The sequence below is a fragment of the Sus scrofa genome, chromosome 2 (assembly GCF_000003025.6).
Source record: "Sus scrofa isolate TJ Tabasco breed Duroc chromosome 2, Sscrofa11.1, whole genome shotgun sequence".
Taxonomy (NCBI): Eukaryota; Metazoa; Chordata; class Mammalia; order Artiodactyla; family Suidae; genus Sus; species Sus scrofa.
Window position 1 is genome coordinate 2,670,915 of NC_010444.4, and position 20,543 is coordinate 2,691,457.

The window sequence follows — 20,543 nt, forward strand, 5'->3', positions numbered from 1 at the left end:
TGACCACCACCACCAGAGCCAGGAGACTGAGTAGAGGGTCCAAAGTGGGCAGCTCAGCTCCCCAGCAGCTTGATTGCTCTAAAAGGTTTCCACGTGCACTGCCCCTCCCCCAACCCTTGCCAGAAGGCAGGAGTTGTTTGGCAGCTAGTTGGAGCCCAGCCCTGGACCAGGTGACAGGTGGAGAAGAATGGCAGTCCACTTGATAGTCAGGCTCAGAGTCATTTCCTCATCTGGTTGCAAGCTTACACGAACCAGGGAGGACTTTGAAACAGAGCGAGTTAAATGCTACGTGGCATAGGGCGTGGCACGTAGTGGTGCTCGGTTAATGGTGGCTCTGGGTATATGGATGGATGGGTGCGTGGCAGCATGAGTGGGTGATTGGTGGCTGCTGGGTCCATCAGTAGGTGACTGGATGAGAGGATGGGTGGATGGATGGATGAGTGGATGGATGGATGGATTAGTGGAAGTGTGGGATACATGAATGGATGGATGGATGGGTGGATGGGTGAGTGGATGGAAAAGTGGATGATTCAGTGAATGGGTGGCCTGAAACCACAGATGGTGTTTTGCACACAGCGTTGGAGTCTCCCAGGAATCTCTTTGGAAGGAGCCGCCTGATACAGGAAGGGTAGAAATAGATCAGTAGATAGTTTCAGCACCATCTCCTCATACTCTTCTCCCTACCTGCCCGTCGGGTTAATTCCCCTCCCTCAAGTCTTCCCAGGCCCCGCATTCTCCCAGGGCTCTCCTGCTCCTGGTGGTACATGTGCCCTCTGCCATGTGAGGCTACTGGCACGTCCTGTCCCTTGATTTTCACCAGGTTGGTCTTTAAGCCCTGTGGACTGGGGGGCGGGGGGGGACACAGCAAGTTAGGAGATGGTGTAGGATTCCAGCTCTCTGGTTATGAGATGTTCTTGGGGTTTCACCCGGGCCCCCAATTGTATGGCACAAAGCCTGGCATGTAGTAGCTATGCAGGGTTGGCTTCCTTTATTGACTTGGGGACAGACAACAGGCAGGTCCCTGGTGTGGATGGGGTGGCGCCTCACACCACCTGTGGGACCCTGAGCAGAGGGCACCCCCTGCTGTACCCTGACCTGCCCCTAAACACCCCACCTCCATGGGCACAGGCTCGGCCCTTGGGCACAAGACCCGGGCCGTTTCAGCACCCCGGACAGCTACCCCCGACCTTCTGCTCTGCGTACTCACTGAGTTGTGTGTCCCTGAGTCCGAAGGGGACATTCGCTGAGGTCCAGTGTCTGCTGGCAGGAAACCCGCGAGTGTCGCTGATGGGGTGGTCGGGAGAATCCACCGAACTCAGACTCGAGGATGAAATAAGCACCTGAAGGGAGGGGCTCCCTGGGAATTGGGGCATTTCCTCTGCGACGGGCCCTCCCTGCTTACACAGTGGCTGGACCTGGGAAAGAGGTCGGGCTGAGCAGAGCACAGTGTTCTAGAAGGACCTCATTCCCGTGCATTTCAGCGGCTCCGATGGAGCCGTGTCAGGACACAGGTGGGTTGAGAAGAAGCTCCAGGACCAAGGTGTCTGGGTGCTGCGGTTACTGGGGGTGCGTGAGGCAGGAGCCTGGCCCTGGGCCCTGCCCCTCAGGACAAAGCGGCCCCAACTGCTGCCTTCCCCACGACACTGTGGCACTTCCTGAGATGCCACATGGAGACCCCAAACTTTGTCTTCCTTTGATCATAATTCCATGTAAGTGACATGGTCATGTCACTGTTTCTGAAAATGTTCTCCAGAGGGCATGAGACCAAATCAGTGTGAGCTGTAAGCATTTGTGGTGCCAAATTCTGAGTTATAAAAGCAGAAAAGCCCCCACCTTGTCCCTGGGAGGAGGAGCCAAGCTCTCAGGTTTCCTGGGGGCAGGGGGGGGGTGCCGCCCGGCTGCATGGAGAGGCACTGGGCACCTTTCCCTGCCGGCCGCGAGCTGCCAACGTTCCCCCATCCTCAGGACCCCCCACGGCCTGGTCACCAAGGCAGAGCCCCCTGGGGACCCCAGGCAGGGGGGTCACATCTGCCCTCATACTCTGCATGGTCTCCACATCAGCCTTTCAGGAGGGGCCTCGTGAGCATCTGCAAAGGGTCACGACCTCATCACCCTGCATCCCTCAAAACTCTAACCATCAATGCTGCCTTTGGGGTGGTGGTCCGCCGTGTCCATCACCGGGCAGCGTCCAGGGATAAAATGAGCCCCGTTCCGACGCTGACTCTGTCTTGGGGAGAGAATTGTGGGGGCCCCTCCACAGCATGAAAGCCCAGCCCCGAGGCTGCCTGTGGGTGGGAAGCAGCCCGCTTTGGTGGAGGGGAGACAGGAGGCCGCGTATCTTCCCCGGGGGCCCCGGCCAGACCCCTCCTTTGGGGCTCAGAGCAGAGACTTAAAGACCCCAGGGCTGTGCTTTACGTAACTCATGGTGAAAAGGCCCCTCAAAGGCCTTTCCTCTTTCCCCGCCAGTGGGCATGGGACGGAGAACCGGGTGATTCAGGGTGGGTGGCACGCCCGCTGCCCGTGGCCGCTGTGGACCACAGAACTGGCCACCATCCAGCCGGTTCCTCCCCCAACACCGCCGGCCCCTTGAGACGCCCGGCGAGTTGCTGTTTCTCTGGCCGCCCTCCTGTCCGCCTCCCATTCCACGGGTCTCGCTTGCCCTCTTCTCTGCAGAAGCCCCAGCCCCCTTAGACTGTCCCCCGTGAATTCTTCACGTGACCTGCCAGTGGGTCCCCACGCCCGCCTCCGACCTTCCCCCCTCCCCGCCGCGTCCATCCTGCCCATGACAAGGACCGATGGGCACGTTCACCACGCCGGCCAGCACCCTCCCTGCCCGCACCCCTGAAACTGGGCAGTGGCCTTGAAAGCAGGGGACAGGAGGAGCCCCGTGAGTCCTAAAGAGGCTCCCTGCCGCCCTGGGTTTCTCTCACGGCAGAAGGTTCCCCTCAGGGGGACACCTCATGTCCTTATGGTGGTGCCCTCGCGGCTGCTCCAACCCGTGTCCCCGAGACGGTGTTTCAAGCAAGACGCAGAAGGACAGTCGAGTCAAGGGCCGCGGAGGGGGAGGGAAGGGGGAGGAAGGGCCCTGGAGGACCGCGTTTAGAAGCGCATTTGCCCCCCAGGAACACTCCACCGTGGAGAGCTCTGTGGCTGCCCAGCCGACACAGCCTGCTGAGTGCAGCTTGTCCTGAGCCCTCAAAACCAAATCTGTCCTATTAATTTTTCCTTCTGCTGCTGTCCTTCTACCAAGATGTCTGGCTTGTGATTCGTTTACAAGTTAACTTTCCTAACAAATGCCATCAACGATGACAATTCTTTATAGACACACATGACTCTGTGCTTTGATAATTAAGGTAAAGGTTCTGGACCTGAATGGCTTGAGTGATGAATAATATTTTGGCTTCATCACGGACTGGCTGTGTGGTGTTGGGCGAGTTACTTAACTTCTCTGTGCCTCGGTTGCCTCACGTATCAAGCAGAGCCGGTGGTGCCCACTTTACAGAGTTGTTGGGATCAAAGAGGGGGTAAAGCTGTCAGAACAAACAGGGTGTCTATGTACGCGTTGATACAGCTTCATTATTATTTTTTTATTATCATTGCTACTTATGCCTGGAGGCACAGAAAACAGACCCCAGCCTTTTTCCTTCGTTATGCATCAAACGCATCACGAGATGCTTCCTGGATGTCACTGGGGGACCCCTCCTTTGAACCTGGGCCCCTCTCCACTTCTACTGAGCACTTAGTGGATGCTCAAGCGTGGGGTGGGCAGCAGGACAGGCAGGAGGACTTCTGGACCTTGACCTCATCAAGCGAGAAGCAGGCCATTACGACAAACATGAGCTTGCGTTGTCCTCACTGGCGCCGTGGGCTCGGTTATCTTAGCCGCAGTGGCCCGTGTGGCTTCCAGGCTGCAGTGACCCGATTTGCAGCTTGAATGCTTTTCTTTGGAAGCACGTGTTTGCAGCCAAGTAGCTCTTTCGTGCGTCTTGTCAACCCCTCCAAGTCTGAAAGCTCCGCTCACGTCGCTCCCACCCCACCCCCTTCCGTATATAGTCCCCTAATGCACCATCCTTTCCCCGTGATGCTCCAGCCACGCCTCCACGTTCTCTTCAGAACCTGCTTCCTCGTGTCCTGCAGCATCAACAGCTGAGCCTTTCCGCGTCTTCCAGTTCTAGCTCCTTCTTGCTCAACAATTCTTCCTCCCATCCAGCTCTCTGTTTGCTTTTTACCATAAGCAACCGAGAGGCTCCAGGCCACCCCTCCAGCGCTTTGCTTGGGAATCTGCTCGGCTAAACGTCCGTGTTCCTGGCTCGAAAGGTCTGCCTCCTGCCAAACACCAGCGCAGACGTCGGCTCAGCTCTAGGCCGCTCGGTAACTGGGATTCCCTCTCCTCCACTTCCCAGTAACGTGTTCCTTGTTCCCACTGAAATCTCGTCACCCATGGCCTTTAATGTCCATTTCCTGTCATGCACCTCAAAGCTCTCCCAGCTCTTCCAACCCACTTCGAAAGCTGCTTCCACATTTTGAGGTATTGGTTACATTAGCACCTTACTTGAAATACACACACACACACATTTATTGTGATGGAGGCTGAGAAGCCCAAGATCTGAGGTTGTGATGAGCTGGAGACCCAGGGGAGCTGAGGCTATAAGTCAGTCCAAAAACCTGTAGGCTCAAGACCCAAGAAAGGCTGATGTCTCATCTGGGTCCAAAGGCTGGGAAGGACAGATGTCCCAGCTCAGAGTCAGGTAGCAGGAGTTCCCTCTCACTCGGCCTTTTTGTTCTAGTTGGGTCGTCGTCCCCTGATGGGACGAGGCCCACCCACACTGGGGCGGCCCCTCCACTCACTTTACTTAGTCTGTGGACTCTGATGTTAATCTCCTCCAAGCGTCTGGGCTGGTCGGGTTGACGTGTAAAATGAACCATTGCACCTGCTGTCAGGTCCTTTGGGTGTATCCCCAGAGGGGGCGTGGCTGGATCGGGCAGCAGTTCCCTGGAGAATTTATTTTTGAGGAACCGCAAGGCTGTTTTCCACAGCGCCTGCACCGTTTTATGCTCCCACCATCGATACACAGGCGTTCCGGCTCCTCACCTCCTCGCCAACCCTTGTCATTTTCCGCCTTTTTAAGAAATTTTTCTATTTTTTATTACTCAATGAATTTATTACATTTAGAGGTGTACAACAATCATCACAACCCAGTTTCACAGCGTTTCCATCCCAAACCCTCAGTGCATCCCCCCACCCCCCAACCTGTCTCCTTTGGAAACCGTAAGTTTTTCAAAGTCTACGAGTCAGGATCTGTTCTGCAAAGAAGTTCATTGTGTATTTTTTTTAGGTCCCACATGTCAGTGAAAGCATTTGATGTTGGTGTCTCATTGTCTGACTGACTTCACTTAGCATGATAATTTCTAGGTCCATCCATGTTGCTAAAAAAGCTGGTATTTCATTCCTTTTAATGGCTGAGTAATATTCCATTGTGTCTATGTACCACATCTTCTTGGTCCACTCCTCTGTCGATGGACATTTAGGTTGTTTCCATGTCTTGGCTATTGCAAATAGGGCTGCAATGAACACTGGAGTACATGTGTCTTTGCGAGTCGTGGTTTTCTCTGGGTAGATGCCCAGGAGTGGGATTGCTGGATCAAATGGTAGTTCTATGTTTAGTTTTCTGAGGAATCTCCATACTGTTTTCCACAGTGGTTGCACCAATTTACAGTCCCACCACCAGTGTACTAGGGTTCCTTTTCCTCCACACCCTCTCCAGCACTTATTGTTTGTAGACTTTTGGATGATGGCCATTCTGGCTGGTGTCAGGTGGTCCCTCATCGTGGTTTTGATGTGCATCTCTCTAATCATGAGTGATGCTGAACATCTTTTTCATGTGTTTTTTGCCCGTCCGTATGTCTTCTTCGGAGAATTGTCTGTTTAGATCTTCTGTCCATTTTTGGATGGGGTTGTTTGTTTTTTTGGTATTGAGTGGTAGGAGGTGTTTATAAATTTTGGAGATGAATCCCCTGTCAGTCAATTCATTTGCAAAGATTGTCTCCCATTCTGTGGGGTGTCTTTTTGTTTTGTTTAGGGTTCCCTTTGCTGTGCAGAAACTTTTAGGCTCAATGTCATTTTCTGTCTTTTGAGAGTCACCAGCCTGATGGGTAGGAGTGAGGTTTACCTTGGAGGGTTCGGCTGGAGACAAGGGCGGATTCTGACCAGATGCACCAAAGGGACATGGTTCTTCATGATGTGTCACCTGCAGGCCCCTCCTCCCACGTTCGTGTCAGAAATGCCAGCATCCCAGGTCGCTGGCGTCCCCGGCCTCCCTGGATCTGGTCTCCTCAGCTGCATCTCAGTCAGGGACCCACCCAGGTCCCAGTGGGACGGTCACCCTGCAGGAGCCAGCGGCGCTCCTTCTGCCAGATGTTTCCAACGCCACCCCTGCATCTGCAGAGCCAGGGGCTCCCCCTGAAACGGCCTTTGCTTTCCACCCCATGACCCCCGGCTGGTGTGCACAGGGCTGGCCGTGGCCCTGACATCAGCAGGACAGGGAGAGGGCTGGATTTAGCTGTAGACTGCTCCTGTTGGTGGCATCCTTGAGCCAGGCACTGGGCAGCAGCCATGCCCAAGAGGTGACATCCATGTCACCTCCAAGGACAGCGCTCTGGGGCCCCTGGGTCTCCATGGCGCCGCAGCCCCTGGCCTCTGTGCAGTGCTGCGTCAGGCAGGGTTCTCCTGGGAAACGGAGCTGGCAGGATGGAGCTATATATATATATATATATATATATATTTAAGACATTTCCCGTAAGGAGCTGGCTCCGAGACTGTGGGGGCTGGCAAGTCTGCCGTCTGAAGGGCAGGCTGGATGCTCAGGCAGGAGCTGGTCTTGCGATCTTGACGCAGAGTCTCTCCTCCAGGAAATCTCAGTTTTTGCTCTGAGGGCCTCCAGCGATGGGGGACGCCCACCCACAGTATCACCGGAAGCCGGCTGATGCCCGATGCGTGTCTGCAGGCGGGCGTCTGAACGCCGGCTCATTGGATTGGGGAGGCGGCACCTGCGGGCCCAGGTCTCCCCGGCTGGGCACAGGACCCCAGCCCACATGGGTCAGGCGCAGGTCGCCCTGGGGGCCCCGGGCCCCCCCAGGGGCCTTTGGCTTCACCCGCCTGGCAGCCTCAGCGTGTCCAGGACCACGTGGCCTTGTTGCTTTAGTGGGCGGGTCCGTGGGGCCCGAGCTGGACCCGTTCCTGGAGGTGCTGTGGCTTTGATGCTCTGCTCGGGCGTGGGTGGAGTTTTTTCCGCTTGATTGAAACCCAGTGAAGAGCTGTGAATGCTTTTTTGAGGTTCTCCCCCTCCCTCTGGTTTTGGGGACCGAGCAGAGGGACGGATTCCCCACGGGGGAGTGTGTTGGAACCAGGCCGGCCTGGTAGGAACACAGGACGCGCGTGCGCGATGGGGGGTCTCCAGGCCCAGCCCCTTGAACTCCCCGCCGTGGCGGCCTTCTGGGCAGAGGACTGTGTCGCTAGACTCTCTTGGGATGATGGCCTCATCCTCTAGACCAGCTGTAATGGAACAAGTAAAAATCGTTAACAATGGAAAAAGTGGCCAGGGCCCCAGGGCAGGGCCAGGCGGGACCATGTCCCTTCGCCCGGAGCCGATGGGTCTGTGGCTGCCGTTTGGAAGGTCCCCTTGGTCCTGCCGCTCATGACACCATGGATGGGCCTTGGGGGCCTTTGCTGCCCGAAATCAGGCCGAGAAAGACAAATGCCGTGTGCTCGCATCAAGACGCGAATCTACACCAAACGCACAGCAAAGGAGATGAGATTTGTGGCTCCCAGAGGCGGGGGTGGGGGTGGAGGAGTCGGGGGCTGAGGCGGGGGGGAAGAGGTAGGGACTTCCGGTTACGAGGTCAGTTAGCCTGGAGACGTCACGTTCGGCGCGATGGTGGTAGGTGACACTGCTGGGGGGACATTGCCAAGGCGCCAAGAGAAAATTTTGTCGGAACCACCTGAGGTTGACCGGGCGTCAGCTGAACTTCCTGCAGGCGTGATTTTTCAGACGATGAAGGTCAAGTCGGGACGCCGTGAGCCGTAACCTCGGGCGGGGCTGGGTGTCAGCTGTACCGCAGTACAGCAGAAAAAGCGGGGCATCGTGACCTGAGAAAACGAGCGGGGACTGGACGCGGTGCGCCGTGGGGCCGGCAGTGGCGCGAAGGCGAGTCTGGCAGCTGGCGTCTAACGTGGTTTCCGCTCTTGTAGGTGGCGATCATCGCCGGCAACTTCGAGCTGGCCGAGTACATCAAGAACCACAAGGAGACCGACACCGGTGAGTGGGCGGCTCAGGGGGCGCGGAGGGGCTCCGTTTGGCTGTGCTCCTGAGCGGCAGAGCCTGCTTTCAGCAGGACGTGACGGAAAGCATCCTCCTCGCCCTTTTCCTGCCGCTGTTGCTCCGTTTCCTTACCTCGTGGCGGGGGGGAGGGTTGGGACAGGGAACCCGGACGCGGGCCGTGCCCCGCCGTCCCGCCAGCGCGTCAGATGACTCTGCAGCTAGTTGAGTGGGTTCATGGAAGCTTCTGTCTCATGCGCAATTTCCTTTGAAAGAAGAGACGGCCACAGAGTGAGGCAAGAAGGAGCCAGGAGCTCCCCTCGCTCTGCCTCCTCTTCATCGTGCCCTCTGTCCCCGGCCACTGTGCTGACCACCACCCCCCTTTCTAGTCCCCCTCGTGCCAACCAGGAGGACCGTGTCTGGGGCGCCTCCTCTCTCCCGCCGCCCCACGGGCCCATCCTGCATCTTGGAGGAGCCCGCTGGCCTGTTTCCTCCAGCCCCGGGCTTACACAGGACCTGCAGCGGGGAGCAGTCCCACTGGACCGGCCGCGGTGAGATTTCCAGACGGCGCCCTCCCCTCGAGGGGGTGGGCAGCGGGGCTCCCAGGCGCCTGGAGGAGGAGCCCGAGGGCGTCTGTGTCTCGTTGCCTGCGCTGCTCCCCCGTGTTTGGTGCTGGCGGGGATTGAACCCGTGCGTTTGGCTGTCCCGTCTTTACCGTGTCCAATGTCTGGCTGGCGCCCAGCTGCCTCTGAGGTCCGCACAGGGATGCAGAGCCGGATCCTTGCTTCGTGTCCCTGGAGGCCTGGGGCCGGGCATCAGGGCCTCCCCAGGGCTGCCCCTGATGCTGACGCGAGACCTCCCGCGAGCCAGGGCAAACCGCTTAATTGCTCTGAGCTGCAGGCCTCCACCGCAGCCGCATCAGCATCTCCAACAGAGATGGAGATGGATGCGTTAACGTCCGCAGAGTGATTTAGAAAATGAGCTGAGGAGGTCCCGTCGTGGCGCAGTGGTTAACAAATCCGACTAGGAACCATGAGGTTGTGGGTTCGATCCCTGACCTCGCTCAGTGGGTTAAGGACCCTGCATTGCCGTGAGCCGTGGTGTGGGTCGAAGATGAGGCTTGGATTCCACGTTGCTGTGGCTGTGGCTAGCAGCTACAGCTCCAATTCGACCCCTAGCCTGGGAACCTCCATGTGCCATGGGTGCAGCCCTAAAAAGACCAAAAAAAAAAAAAAAAAGATAATGAGCTGAGCTCCCCCAGTGCCCGCGATGTTCCCCCCACTGCCCAGTCCGAGAGAGCAGGACAGCAGGGTAGGGCTGGCTTGACATCTGAAAACACCGCTTGCTGCAAAGGGGGTCGGAACTCTATCAACCAGGGCAGGCAGCAAAGAGAGGGGTGCAGGCCCTGCCCATGGCTCCGGGATGGTTCGTGGCCCCAGGACTGGATCTCTGAGTTTCTGCCGTGGTTACAGCTCGGGGCTGCCCTCATGATGCTCACAGAGCAATTGCGACGGGGACCCACCTCCCAAAGGGAGGCATGAAGGAGCTTCCTTCATGGGAGACTGGGGACTCTGCCCCCGCCCCCAAGCCAGGCCCTGCAGATTCATGCCCCCTCCTGCCCCAGACACTAACCCATCCTACTCAAAACTGCCCATTTTAAAACCCGGGCCCGGGAGCTTCCTGCCTCGTCTCTTCCATGCTGAGATGTACCGTGAGATGCAAACACTTCTTTACACGCAGAGATTTTCTTGTGATGAAATAGCAGAGGTCTCTGGTGGCCTAGCGGGTTAAGGATCTGGTGGTGTCAGCACGGTGGCTCCGGTCGCTATTGTGGCTGTGGTTCAATCCCTGCCCTGGGAACTTCCACACGCTGCAGGTGTGCCCCCCCCCCAAGTAATACCTGTTTGTTGGTGAAAACAATTTAATTACCACTCACTGGATCTGATCAGTGATTGATTTAAACTGTAAAGGGCCTTCCCTGCCATGGGACAAGCACTCTGCCAGCACACGCACCCTCAGAGCTTCACGGTGCGGGGACAGAGGTTTGAAGCCTGCCTGCTGTACCTTTACAGGTGCGCCCCGAGGCGGCGTGAGGCTGCTGAGCAGCTTTTACAATCAGTGAGGCAGGGAGTCCAGGCTCCTTGTTACCTGCGCAGAGGACTTTCCCTAGCGTGTCCTGCAGGGAAAAGTTAGTAGGGAAAAATCTGTGCTTCCCCGCCGGGGCCTCTCAGCATCTCCAAAAAGAAAAAGAGAGAGAGAGAGAGAGAGACCTCTTCTCTCCTCTGAGTCGGCTGACTGTGCACGTGCGACAGAACTAGCAGCTGTGCCATCAAAGTCGATTCTGCTGAAACCTCGCAGAGGCGACACGGGGCCCGGGCTGTGGGTCCTCTTTGGACGCGGATAACGCTCAATGCTCAGCCTCAGAAGCACGGTGAGCAGACATCAGATCTGATTCAGCGTCCTGTTAACTCAGCCCCTGGCGCTGGATGGGTTGGTTGCTCTGTGCCCCCGGGACCACCCCAGCTCTGCACCTGCCCCTGCTACCAGCGGGGCCAGATGCTGGGTGCATGGTGGGGAGATTCTGGGGCCGTCCCTCCCTGTAGCCTGTGCATGAGTCTCATTAAGTCCTGTGTGCGGATCTGTGCCTGCTATTTCGGAGAGCGGACCAGGCTCTGGAGGGGGAATAACCCCGGGGAGACAGCCACCCCTTCCTGAGCCTGCGTGCCCAGCGCCGTCACTCCCCGGGTCCTGATGTGGTCGCTCTTTCCATGGCACTGAGGCTGGACCTGCCACCAGACGAGGCATTTGGGTTGAGTTTCCCCAGAAGCAGACCTGGAAGCAAGGATTTGAGGGCAAGTAGGAGCACAGGGGTCAGTCTGAAAGGACAGGCCACCAGCTCAGTTGCATAAATGAACAGGTGCAGAGTTCCTGTCGTGGCACAGTGGAAATAAATCCGACTGGTGTCCGTGAGGTTGCAGGTTCGACCCCTGGCCTCGCTCAGTGGGTTAAGGATCCGGTGTTACCTTGAGCTGTGGTGTAGGTCGCAGACACAGCTCAGATTCTGCATTGTTGTGGCTCTGGCTTAGACTGGCGGCTGCAGCTCCGATTGGACCCCTAGCCTGGGAACCTCCATATGCCGTGGGTGCGGCCCTAGAAAAGGCAAAAAGACAAAAAAAAAAAAAAAAAAGAACAGGTGCCTGCAGACACCTGAGGCCCAGTCCCTTTGGGAACTCTGGGGCCGCGGGAGCGTGTCTTGGCCTTGGCCCTTCCCAGGGTGAGGCGATCTGTGTATTGACCCACCTGGTCAAGTTCCCGTGAGCTCTGGCCTGCTCTGTGCCAGGGCAGACCCTCCTGGGGCACGTGCAGGTGCCTGTGGCTGCAAGCAGCCCAGCATGTTTCCGGGGCACACTGAATGCCAGGGGGTGCGGACAGGGCTCTAGCGACACCTCCCCAGCAGGGCTCTCCCATTCACTGGAGTGACTGGCCGAGCCCGGCTTTGAGGTCAGGCCCATGGGACTCTGAGGCTCTCTGGGCTCTTTACCAGCAGGCCCCCTGCCTCCCTGTGAACGCAGAAAAACAGGGGGGCCCAGGCAAGAGCCTCAGGCACTGAGGGCTGGGGTGGGGGGTGGAGCCAGGGCTGGTCACGGTGGGTGGATGGGGACACAGAGGGTCCCTGGGTCCCGGCCAGCTGACAGGGGGCCAGGTCCAGTGCTCTGCGGCTGCCAGAATTAAGCATCTCTCCGCTGAACTCTGCTCCCCAGCTGGGTTCAGAGGTCGGGGGCAGTGGTGGCGGAGGACTCTCTGGAAGCTGCAGAGAGGCCATCTGAGACTCAGGAAGGTCAGGACGAAGGCACAGGCCCTGCAGACCGGCAGCCTCGCCCTGTGCCGTCAGGACGACCCCTGACCCCCACCCCTATCCCAGGTGTGCTGCCCCTTCCCCCGCTTGGGAGGCCAGTCCTGTTTTAGGGCCTCCCTGCTTCACCCAAGAAGCTCCAACCTGCAGAATCCATTGTTTTCTCCCCAAGTCCTGAGTCCCCCCAGGCTTCCGCCTCCGTTGTCACGTTTCAAGGAGAAATGTCACTCTTGACTCTCCCACTGGGAGGGCTGCCCGCTGCGGGGTCGGGTCCGCGGGAGGTCTCCCTGAGAGGGGCCGCGAGCAGGAGGCAGGAGGACCAGCCCTGGGGGAGCCACCTCCACGGGCCCCTGAACTCTGAGTGGGGACCTCAGAGGTGGGGGTGGGCTCAGAACTCTAGCACCGCTGCCCCCCCCCCGGGTCCTTCCAGACTCCAGAAGAATTCCTGCCTCCGGAGGGAAGCGGGGCGTCCCCCCGCCCCCGACCCTGTGCTGCCTGGAAGCAGCCCTAGAAGCCCTGGAGGTGGGGGAACGGCCGCCGTCTCGCCAGGACCATCTTCCCGGCACGTCCTCTCCCCTTGGGCCTCGTGCTGGTCTGGGGGTCCGGAGACATTCGTTCATCCCAGGCCTGGCCCTTTAGGGGTGATGACCCAGGGGGCCGGGTGCTCCGCGCCTTCCTGCCCTCTGGGTTCGGGAGCCGCGCGGAGAGGACCACAGACCCCTGTACCTTCCAAAGCGGGCACCGCCCGTCACCGCTGTTCAAGGGAGAACGGCGCACTCAGCTCTGATCATTGCACCCGCCCACCGCCCCCACCTCCCTGTCCCCAGACACCTCGGCTGCGTTTCTGTCCCCCACCCCACCCCAGCAAGTGTTCAGCGCTGCTGGCAGTTGATCCCCTAGTCGGGGGTCCCTTGTTCTCCCTGACGGCTCTTGACTCGCTGACCGAAAGCCCCTGAGCCTCCCCACTGCCAAGCGGCACGTGCCAGATTTGGGTGCCTGGGGGGAGCTTGCACACACGGCAGGTGCTCAGAGCAGCCCCCAGAGCCTGACCCAGGTCCGGGGTGGTCCCTGCCATCGCCATTTCATCCAGGACCCTCCAGACCTGTCTGTCCCGCCCTCCCCTCCGGTGGGCTCGCTCAGAGCCTGAGGATGGGAGGGCCATAACCAAAAGCCACCAACTGGGTGGCTTCAAAGAGCCGAAACGTCTTCTCCTGAGGCTCAGGAAGCCACGAGGGCAAAGTCGCGGTGTCAGCGGAGCTGGTCCTTCCGGGGGTCCGGGCCCCTCCTCACCTCTTCCCAGCTTCTGCTGGTCCCTGGCAGCCCCAGGCGTTCCTGGGGCTGTAGGAGCGCCTCCTCCGCCTTCACACGGCCCTCCTCCCTGCGTCTCGGCCTCCCCTCCTCTTCCGATACGGACGTCAATCTCTGCACTTAGAGCCCACCCGAAACCCAGCGCCGTCGCTTCTTGGGATCCTCGAGTTAATTACACTGCAGGAGTTCCCACTGTGGCTCAGCAGGTTAAGAATCTGACTGGTATCCATGAGGCTGCGGGTCGGATCCCTGGCCTCGCTCAGTGGGTTAAGGATCCAGCGTTGCCGTGAGCTGTGGTGTAGGTCACAGATGCGGCTCGGATCTGGCGTGGCTGTGGCTGTGGCGTATAGTGGCAGCTGCAGCTCCCGTTCGACTCCTAGCCTGGAAACTTCCATGTGCCGCAGGTACAGTCATTAAAAAAAAAAATTATACCTGCAAAGGCCTTACTTCCAAATAAGGCCCCAGTGATAGGATCCAAGGGTTAGGACCCAGCCATGTCTTTGGGGGGCTGCCATCGACCTGGGGGCGCTCGAGTTGCTGTGACTGTCTCTCCAGGCTGTTGCAGCGCCTGGTGCACCGTGGGGCCTCAGCAGACATCTGCTAATCGAGAGACTCTTTCTCCTGCTGCTCCCACTCCACGTGCAGCCCCTCCCCACACTCTCTTCTTGACCTTGAATCCCGATGTCCAGGCGCCTGGGGAGTTGGGTCCCGAGGAGCAGAGCCCTTGTAGGCAAATCATTTCTGGGGTTGGATGCATTTGCAGGCGTGTAAAGTTTTATCCGCCCACCCCCAAGCATGGTCAGGGGCAGGGGCAGTGGGTTGCTTGGGGGGTGGTATTCTCCACCCTCCCAGCTGGTCCTGAGATCGGGGGTCAAGGGTGAGGCTCCGTGAGCACATGGCTTTCCCATTCCAGCTCCCGTGGCCCCGTGGCCTTCCCCGGCCCCTCACCCCCCCCCCGCCCCCGCATCCTGTGTGTCTGCTGACACTGCCATCTGAGTCTGTCAAGGTCAGGGCCAGTCTCTGCTGCCCCTGGACTCTTGGGCGGGTGGGCCTCTGGTATGATTACTGGGCGCCTTCAACTTGACTTCCACGGGCCGTCTGTGTCTTGCTGCAGCCTCAGGAATCACAGGAGGGTGCCGGGAGGGACGGCACGGGGGCCTGATTGCTACTTTGAGCTCCAGCAGGTGTTCTGAGCGACACCACAGCGTGGGAGAATACGGAAGAACAGGGCGCGTGTCCCGTACTTGGGGCAGTTGGCTCTCAGATGATGCTCGTGATGCTTGTTGGCAGCGTTCTGTTTATCAGACAGTTGTGGGGCTGGGGTGGCACCTTGGAGAACCCAGCCTCACGTGTCAGGATTCTGAACTCAGAGAGGAGCTGAGGGTAAGGCGTGCCTTTGCCTACATCGTGTTGGGTGGCATTTTGTGGCACCGTGTTGGGTTTGCATTTTGGTGGAAGGGTTCGCAGAGCCCACCTTGGGAGTGGGGTTGATCTAGATGCTGCAGAGTGAGTAAATTAAAATGCACCACGTGCCCCTGACTTTCTGCAAACAGCCTCATCCGTGGGACGACTTCTCCAAAAGTCCCTTTAACAGATCCCACATTCTCTGCCTCGGAGCCACGGCGCCTTTGTTTTAAAGACCCAAGAGTGCAACGCAGAAATCAGGGCACCTAAGAGGCTCCCATGTGGATTTAGGGAAAGACGGTAAAGGGGCTGAAACACGGCAAGAGATGAATGGGCCTGCAGGGGTCTGCGGCATCGGAACCGGATGCAAGACGCCATGTGGATACAACCCTATGCCTTTAAAAGAGAGGTGACATCTTGTCCTGAACTGTTCCCTTCACAGTGCGGCCAGCGTCTGTGTTGCTGCTCGCTCGCCCATGCTGTGGTTCCTTTTTTTTTTTTTTTTTTTTTAAACTCCCTTCCTCTTTCAAAAATTAAATGTGACCTCCACTGGGTGATTTTATTTGCCCGCGCGGAGAAAGTGATGGTTTAAACGCCAGCCTGAGTACCAAAGTAAATCCCGCTTCTTGTCCACCAGTGCTGAGCTGTGGCTGAGTCCATGAAGCCAGCAGGTCTTAAAAGCTTTGGCCATCGAGCGTTGGCAAATGGCATTGAGCGATGGGTTGGAGGTCCCCCAAAGCAAGGCTGTTGGGGAGCCGGGGTGCTCAAGTCCGACCTAGTCGTGCAAAGATTAAGCATGTTGCAAGCTGATCAGCTTTGGACTGGGATAACCTATTTTTTACAGCCTTTGTTATTTTTGGTTTTGCCTGGCTGTTTGGGGGGATGCACTGTCAGATGGATTGAATGATATGGGCTGTGCCTCTTCAGCGGAGCAAGGTTTGTGTTTATACATCTTGTCCTTCTGCAGCTATGGGGAGAGAAGCGAGAGGTTTTTGTTTTTTTTTTTAAATGAAGCCCATGGAGCTGATGTGTGTTTGGGTGTCTGATGAGCTGCCCAAGGAACGCTTGGTTACTGTTGCTAGGTTTCGAGACCGAGTGTCTGTGTAATTACGCTTCCGATATGTACAATGATGATGGTGAGAGGGTGGTGTTTTCAAACAGATTTCTTCATGCATGCTTTTGGGGGTGCGTGTGCATGGGCATGCTTGTGTGTGAGAATGTGAAATCCGTGCTGATATTGAGCCATGATTCTTAAAAAAAAAAAAAAAAAAAAAGTACCTGTTTGGTAGCTATCGCCTGCTGTGCCATAAAATAGATGTGATATGAACGAAGAATTGGGATTTCCTGGCCCGGGGCTGTGAAATGTGCACTTACCATGACACGCAGACGGTGATATGAAGGAGACGCAGCATCCCTCGGCTGCACGTAGGGCCGGCAGGTCCGGGGACAGCCCACCCTCCTAACCCGTTTCGTTTCATCAGACTGGCGCATTTGGGGTCTGTCTCGCCCTCGCGAGCCTTGGGAACGAGGCTCCCTGAGGAAAGCCCGGCTCCCCTGTCACCGGAATGATGCAGCCATCGCAGCTGTCGCCTGCATTCCCAGACACTATGTCCAAAGCTGCGGAGGGAGGGAGGGAGGGAGGCGTGGCAAAGCCCCGGCAGACGCAGCAGCCCGCTGTCACCCGCCACGGCTGACTCTGCTCCTGTGTCACCTCCCTCTCGGGGCCGGGGGCCTGCGAGGTGTGTGGGGGCTGCCCCGGCCGGATCCCCGTCCCCGTGCCCGTGGCCGCCTCCTTGCAGGGTCCCATCTGCCCCCGGGGTCTTCATCCTCCTCCTCTCCGTGTCCGTCATGTGCTCGTTGCTGCAGCTCCCTCCCCTCCCCCCCGTGTGTACGAGTCTTCCCGTTTTATCCCCACATCCTGAAATGCAACCGATGCGCCTGGGTGCCAGCTAGGGTGGGCCCGGCTGAGACACCGCGGGGTGCTGTTGTGTTCTGTCGGCACGGCATTTTTACGTGTGGCTGACTCCCGGCATCGATGTCCGGACAGTGTCCACTGGGGGTCCAGTGTGGCCTTGGTCCATTCCAGATGCTGTGTTTGCTGTCATCCTGGGGACACCGGTCGTCCTGGTTCTCGAAGGGCACAGGGGCCCCCACCTCCTGTCCTACCTGTTTCCCCTGCTTGGTCACTATTGCTCTGTTCTGCCCCTGGGGCCCCTCCAGGCCTCCCCAGCTGCCTCTTTATGCGCTCACGCGTGCACAAGGCCTCGGAGGCTGGACACACATCCTCGTGGGTCCCTGGCCGCACTGCCCCCTGGCTGGGGGACGGGCGTGGCTGCTGGAGCGGAGGGGCCCCGGCTGAGATGCTCGGAGGATCCGCCCACCTGCTTGCCCAGGCTTGCTCCCTCCCCTTTTCCGAGTTGACCTGGTCCCCAGGCCTGCCCAGTGGCTCGCTTCCTGGTCCTGAGAAGTTCGGGCCCCTGGAGAAGGCCCCACCCCGACTCCATCCCCCGAGACCCGCTGTCTGCCCTAGAGCCTCCACAGCACCCCCGCACAGCTCCCTCGGAGGCGGGTGAGTCCTTGTGCGTCAGGACCCAGCCCCTTTTCAACCACGATTGTGTAGCCCAATGAACCACCTTCACCTTTCACTGTCTCCGAGTGAAATTCACAGATAAGACAACCTAACACACACGTGGGGGTTTAACTGTCCTGGAAGGACTATGGGAAACGAGGAATGGGCAGACAGTGACCTGCCCGTCCATGAGAGGGAGGGGTGTCGCATGCCCTCGGGCCAGCACCCCTCGGTGACACCCGAGTGCCTGCCACCGGTGCTGTGGTTTCCTGACGTCGTGCGCTCGGCTTAGCCAAGTTCTGGACCAAACACTGCATACATTCTTTCACTGCGATGTAGTGGTTGCATTTCCAGAAAGTTCGGTGAATATCCGTGCAAACAGATGTGTGTCTGTGAGTCAGGGGCGTGGGCGGGGTCTCTAAACCCAGGGTCTGCCTCTGCGGCCCGGCCTCTGATCCCGGGACCTGGGTCTCCTGCCTGGGCCCTGGGAGTGTCATGTCAACTCCGGGGGGGGGTGGGGGTGCAGGGCGAGCACAGATGCCCTTCCAGAGGGTGGGTGTATGGTCGCTAGGAGGCTCCACTGCAGCATCAGGATGCATGTTCCCTCCCCAGGACGGCACAGCAGTGGATTAAAGATCTGGTGTTCCCGCAGTTGTGGCATAGGTTGAAACAGTGGCTCGGATCTGCTCCCTGACCTGGGAACTCCTCACGCCACGGGGTGGCCAAAACAAACAAACAAGGCCACGGAGATGGAGGCATCTCCAGGAAAAGGACAGCAAATAGCCCCAGACACCGTTTTCCTTCCCCTGGACCAGACCTTGGGGGGCCCCGCGGGCTCTTCCTCGGGAGAGCTGGAGAGAGGAAGGGCAGCTCCCGTGGCCTGGAGGGGAGGACAGGGCTCGGGCCGGGAGCCGACCCTTCCCTTAAATTGGTGTGAGGACGGCAGGAGAGGAACGGAGAAGGGCAGGTACGAGGTCAGGTGAACGGGCAGACGTCACTGCAGACGGTGGCTCAGACAGCTGACGACGCTCCCAAACCACACGCTTCTCGCTCATCCTTGGGCGGGGGGGCGAGCCCAGGTCTCCTGACCTTGGCCTTGTCCATCCCGCCCTCTGCTCTCGCGTGGAGATGTGCAGCTAGTGGAAGGCGGACGCGATGCGGTGAAGCCGCAGAAGGGCAAAACGTTTAAGAACCTCGTGTTTCGCCTCTTGTGGTAGGAATTTATCCGTGTCCTTTTGGTGCCCAGGAAAGAAATTAAATCTTGTTTTTCTCTTTAGGGCTGCATGCACGGCATATGGAGGTTCCCAGGCTAGGGATGGAGTTGGAGCTACAGCTGCCAGTCTACACCACAGCCATAGTCACAGTCATGCCAGATCTGAGCCGCATCTGTGACCTACGATGCAGCTTGTGGTAATGTCGGATCCTTAACCCACTGAGGGAGGCCAGGGATCGAACCCACATCCTCATGGATGCTGGTCAGGTTCTTAACCCACTGAGCCACAATGGGAGCTCCAGAGAGGAAAATATTAGTGAGGAAGAGTCATGACAGCGTGTGGCCAGGGACTGGGGGCGGGCAGGCAATAAGCTTTGTTCGTTTCTCACTGGGGAGTGATTCCAGTTGCTAGAATCCGTGCCCTCCACCAGTGGACAGAGTGCACCAAGAGCGGGTGCAAAGGGCTCTGAGACCTTCTAGAATTCTCCAGGCCTCTGTCCACGTGCAGATGGACCGGGCCGAGAGGCCGTCAGGCACTGGGGTGGCCGTGCCTGTGGCCACAGGAGAGTAGGTGCTGTCTCTGGATGCTCACCCGGCTGGATGGTTTCAGTAGAATTTCTCCCCCGTCGCTCAGAGCTGGGGGCGCCGTGGTCGGCAGGTCGGGTGTGGCCATTGCCCGCAGTGCCTGGTACCAAGGGGGCGTCCAATAAATGCCGCGTGAGATGGCTAGACGTGGGTGTTCTTCAGGGCACCTCCTACCCCTCCCCAGACCCGCCGCCTTTCTGGTCACGTGTTTGGGTCGCCGACCGCCCCGTGGGGGTGGGGATCGTGTGCCCGGTGTGCTGGCCACCGGTCACGCTCTAGGGCCGGCAGCAAACCCATGCTGTCTTCTCGTTGGCGTCACCGTTTGGTGTCCTCATGCCCAGAGGGTCGTGGTGCGCAGCTGAGGTGGTGTGACCTGGCAGAAAGCCGGGGAGAACGGGGAGAGGGAGGGCGATGGTGGTGCCACGGGCGCTGCCCTCTGGCGAGGTCACTGCGGCGATTCCCAGGAAGGGCAGCGTCCAGGTGGTTCAGCCCAGCGTCCCTCTCGGGGGACAGCCCTGGACGTTGGCGTCGTCCCCAGCCCGCCCCGAGCCGTTGGCGGAAGGGTGAGGGATCCCGTGGGCCTCCAGCCTGAGACCTGCCGTGTCTGTCTCCTTGTTTCGCTCATGAGGTGCCTCGGGCCGTCGCATCCTGTCTCGCGAGCAGATGTCGCTCCTGGGGGCCTGTCCGTGTCAACCGTGGGAAGACCTGCTTCCTCTTGCTGCTCGCGGGTCTCGTCTAGACGAGATCGCCAGCGGGTTCAGAGCCAGCCGTACCTGTCAGGCTCGCCGAAGGAGGAAGGCGCGAGGCCAAGTCATAAAGCAAGCGAGACTTCCCAGGGCGTCCGAAACCGAGGGCTGAGCCCGGCTGGCGCCCGCCCCGACCACAAGAAGGTAGCCTTTTAAAGGGTCACAGTGGGAATTTGTGGCGAGGACGATGAAGGAAGGTCACGCAGTTTGAGGAAGGGGTGTGTGTTGGGGGTCGAGTCCCACGACCCAGTGATTGTGGCAGGGAGGATTGTGAGGGAAAAGGACACAAAGTGAGAGGGTGGTTGGGGTCCGAGTCTCCCGGCCAGGCAGGTGCAGCCACAGGAGCTGACGTGCGGGGGCACAGTTCCTCTTTATAGGGGTTCATCTCCGCAGGCATTTCTTTCCCATGGGCCGTTGTCTCTTGCCGTCCAGCTCTAACGGCTACCTTCCCGGGGAGGGGGCTTCCTCCATCCTCCTGGGAACCTATCCCTATGGAATTCATGCAAAGGTAGGCTCGTGGCTTAGTGTCTCAGAATAGTCCCCGAGTTCT

At 58.7% G+C, this 20,543-nt stretch overlaps 1 protein-coding gene across 1 annotated transcript in view; it reads left to right on the top strand.

Moving 5' to 3' along the window:
- Positions 1–20,543, top strand: part of SHANK2 (SH3 and multiple ankyrin repeat domains 2) — a 499,107-nt gene that overhangs the window by 153,062 nt on the left and 325,502 nt on the right. Inside the window, 1 exon segment of the mRNA XM_021082645.1 lies at positions 8,249–8,315. Coding sequence (XP_020938304.1) covers positions 8,249–8,315 — 67 coding nt within the window.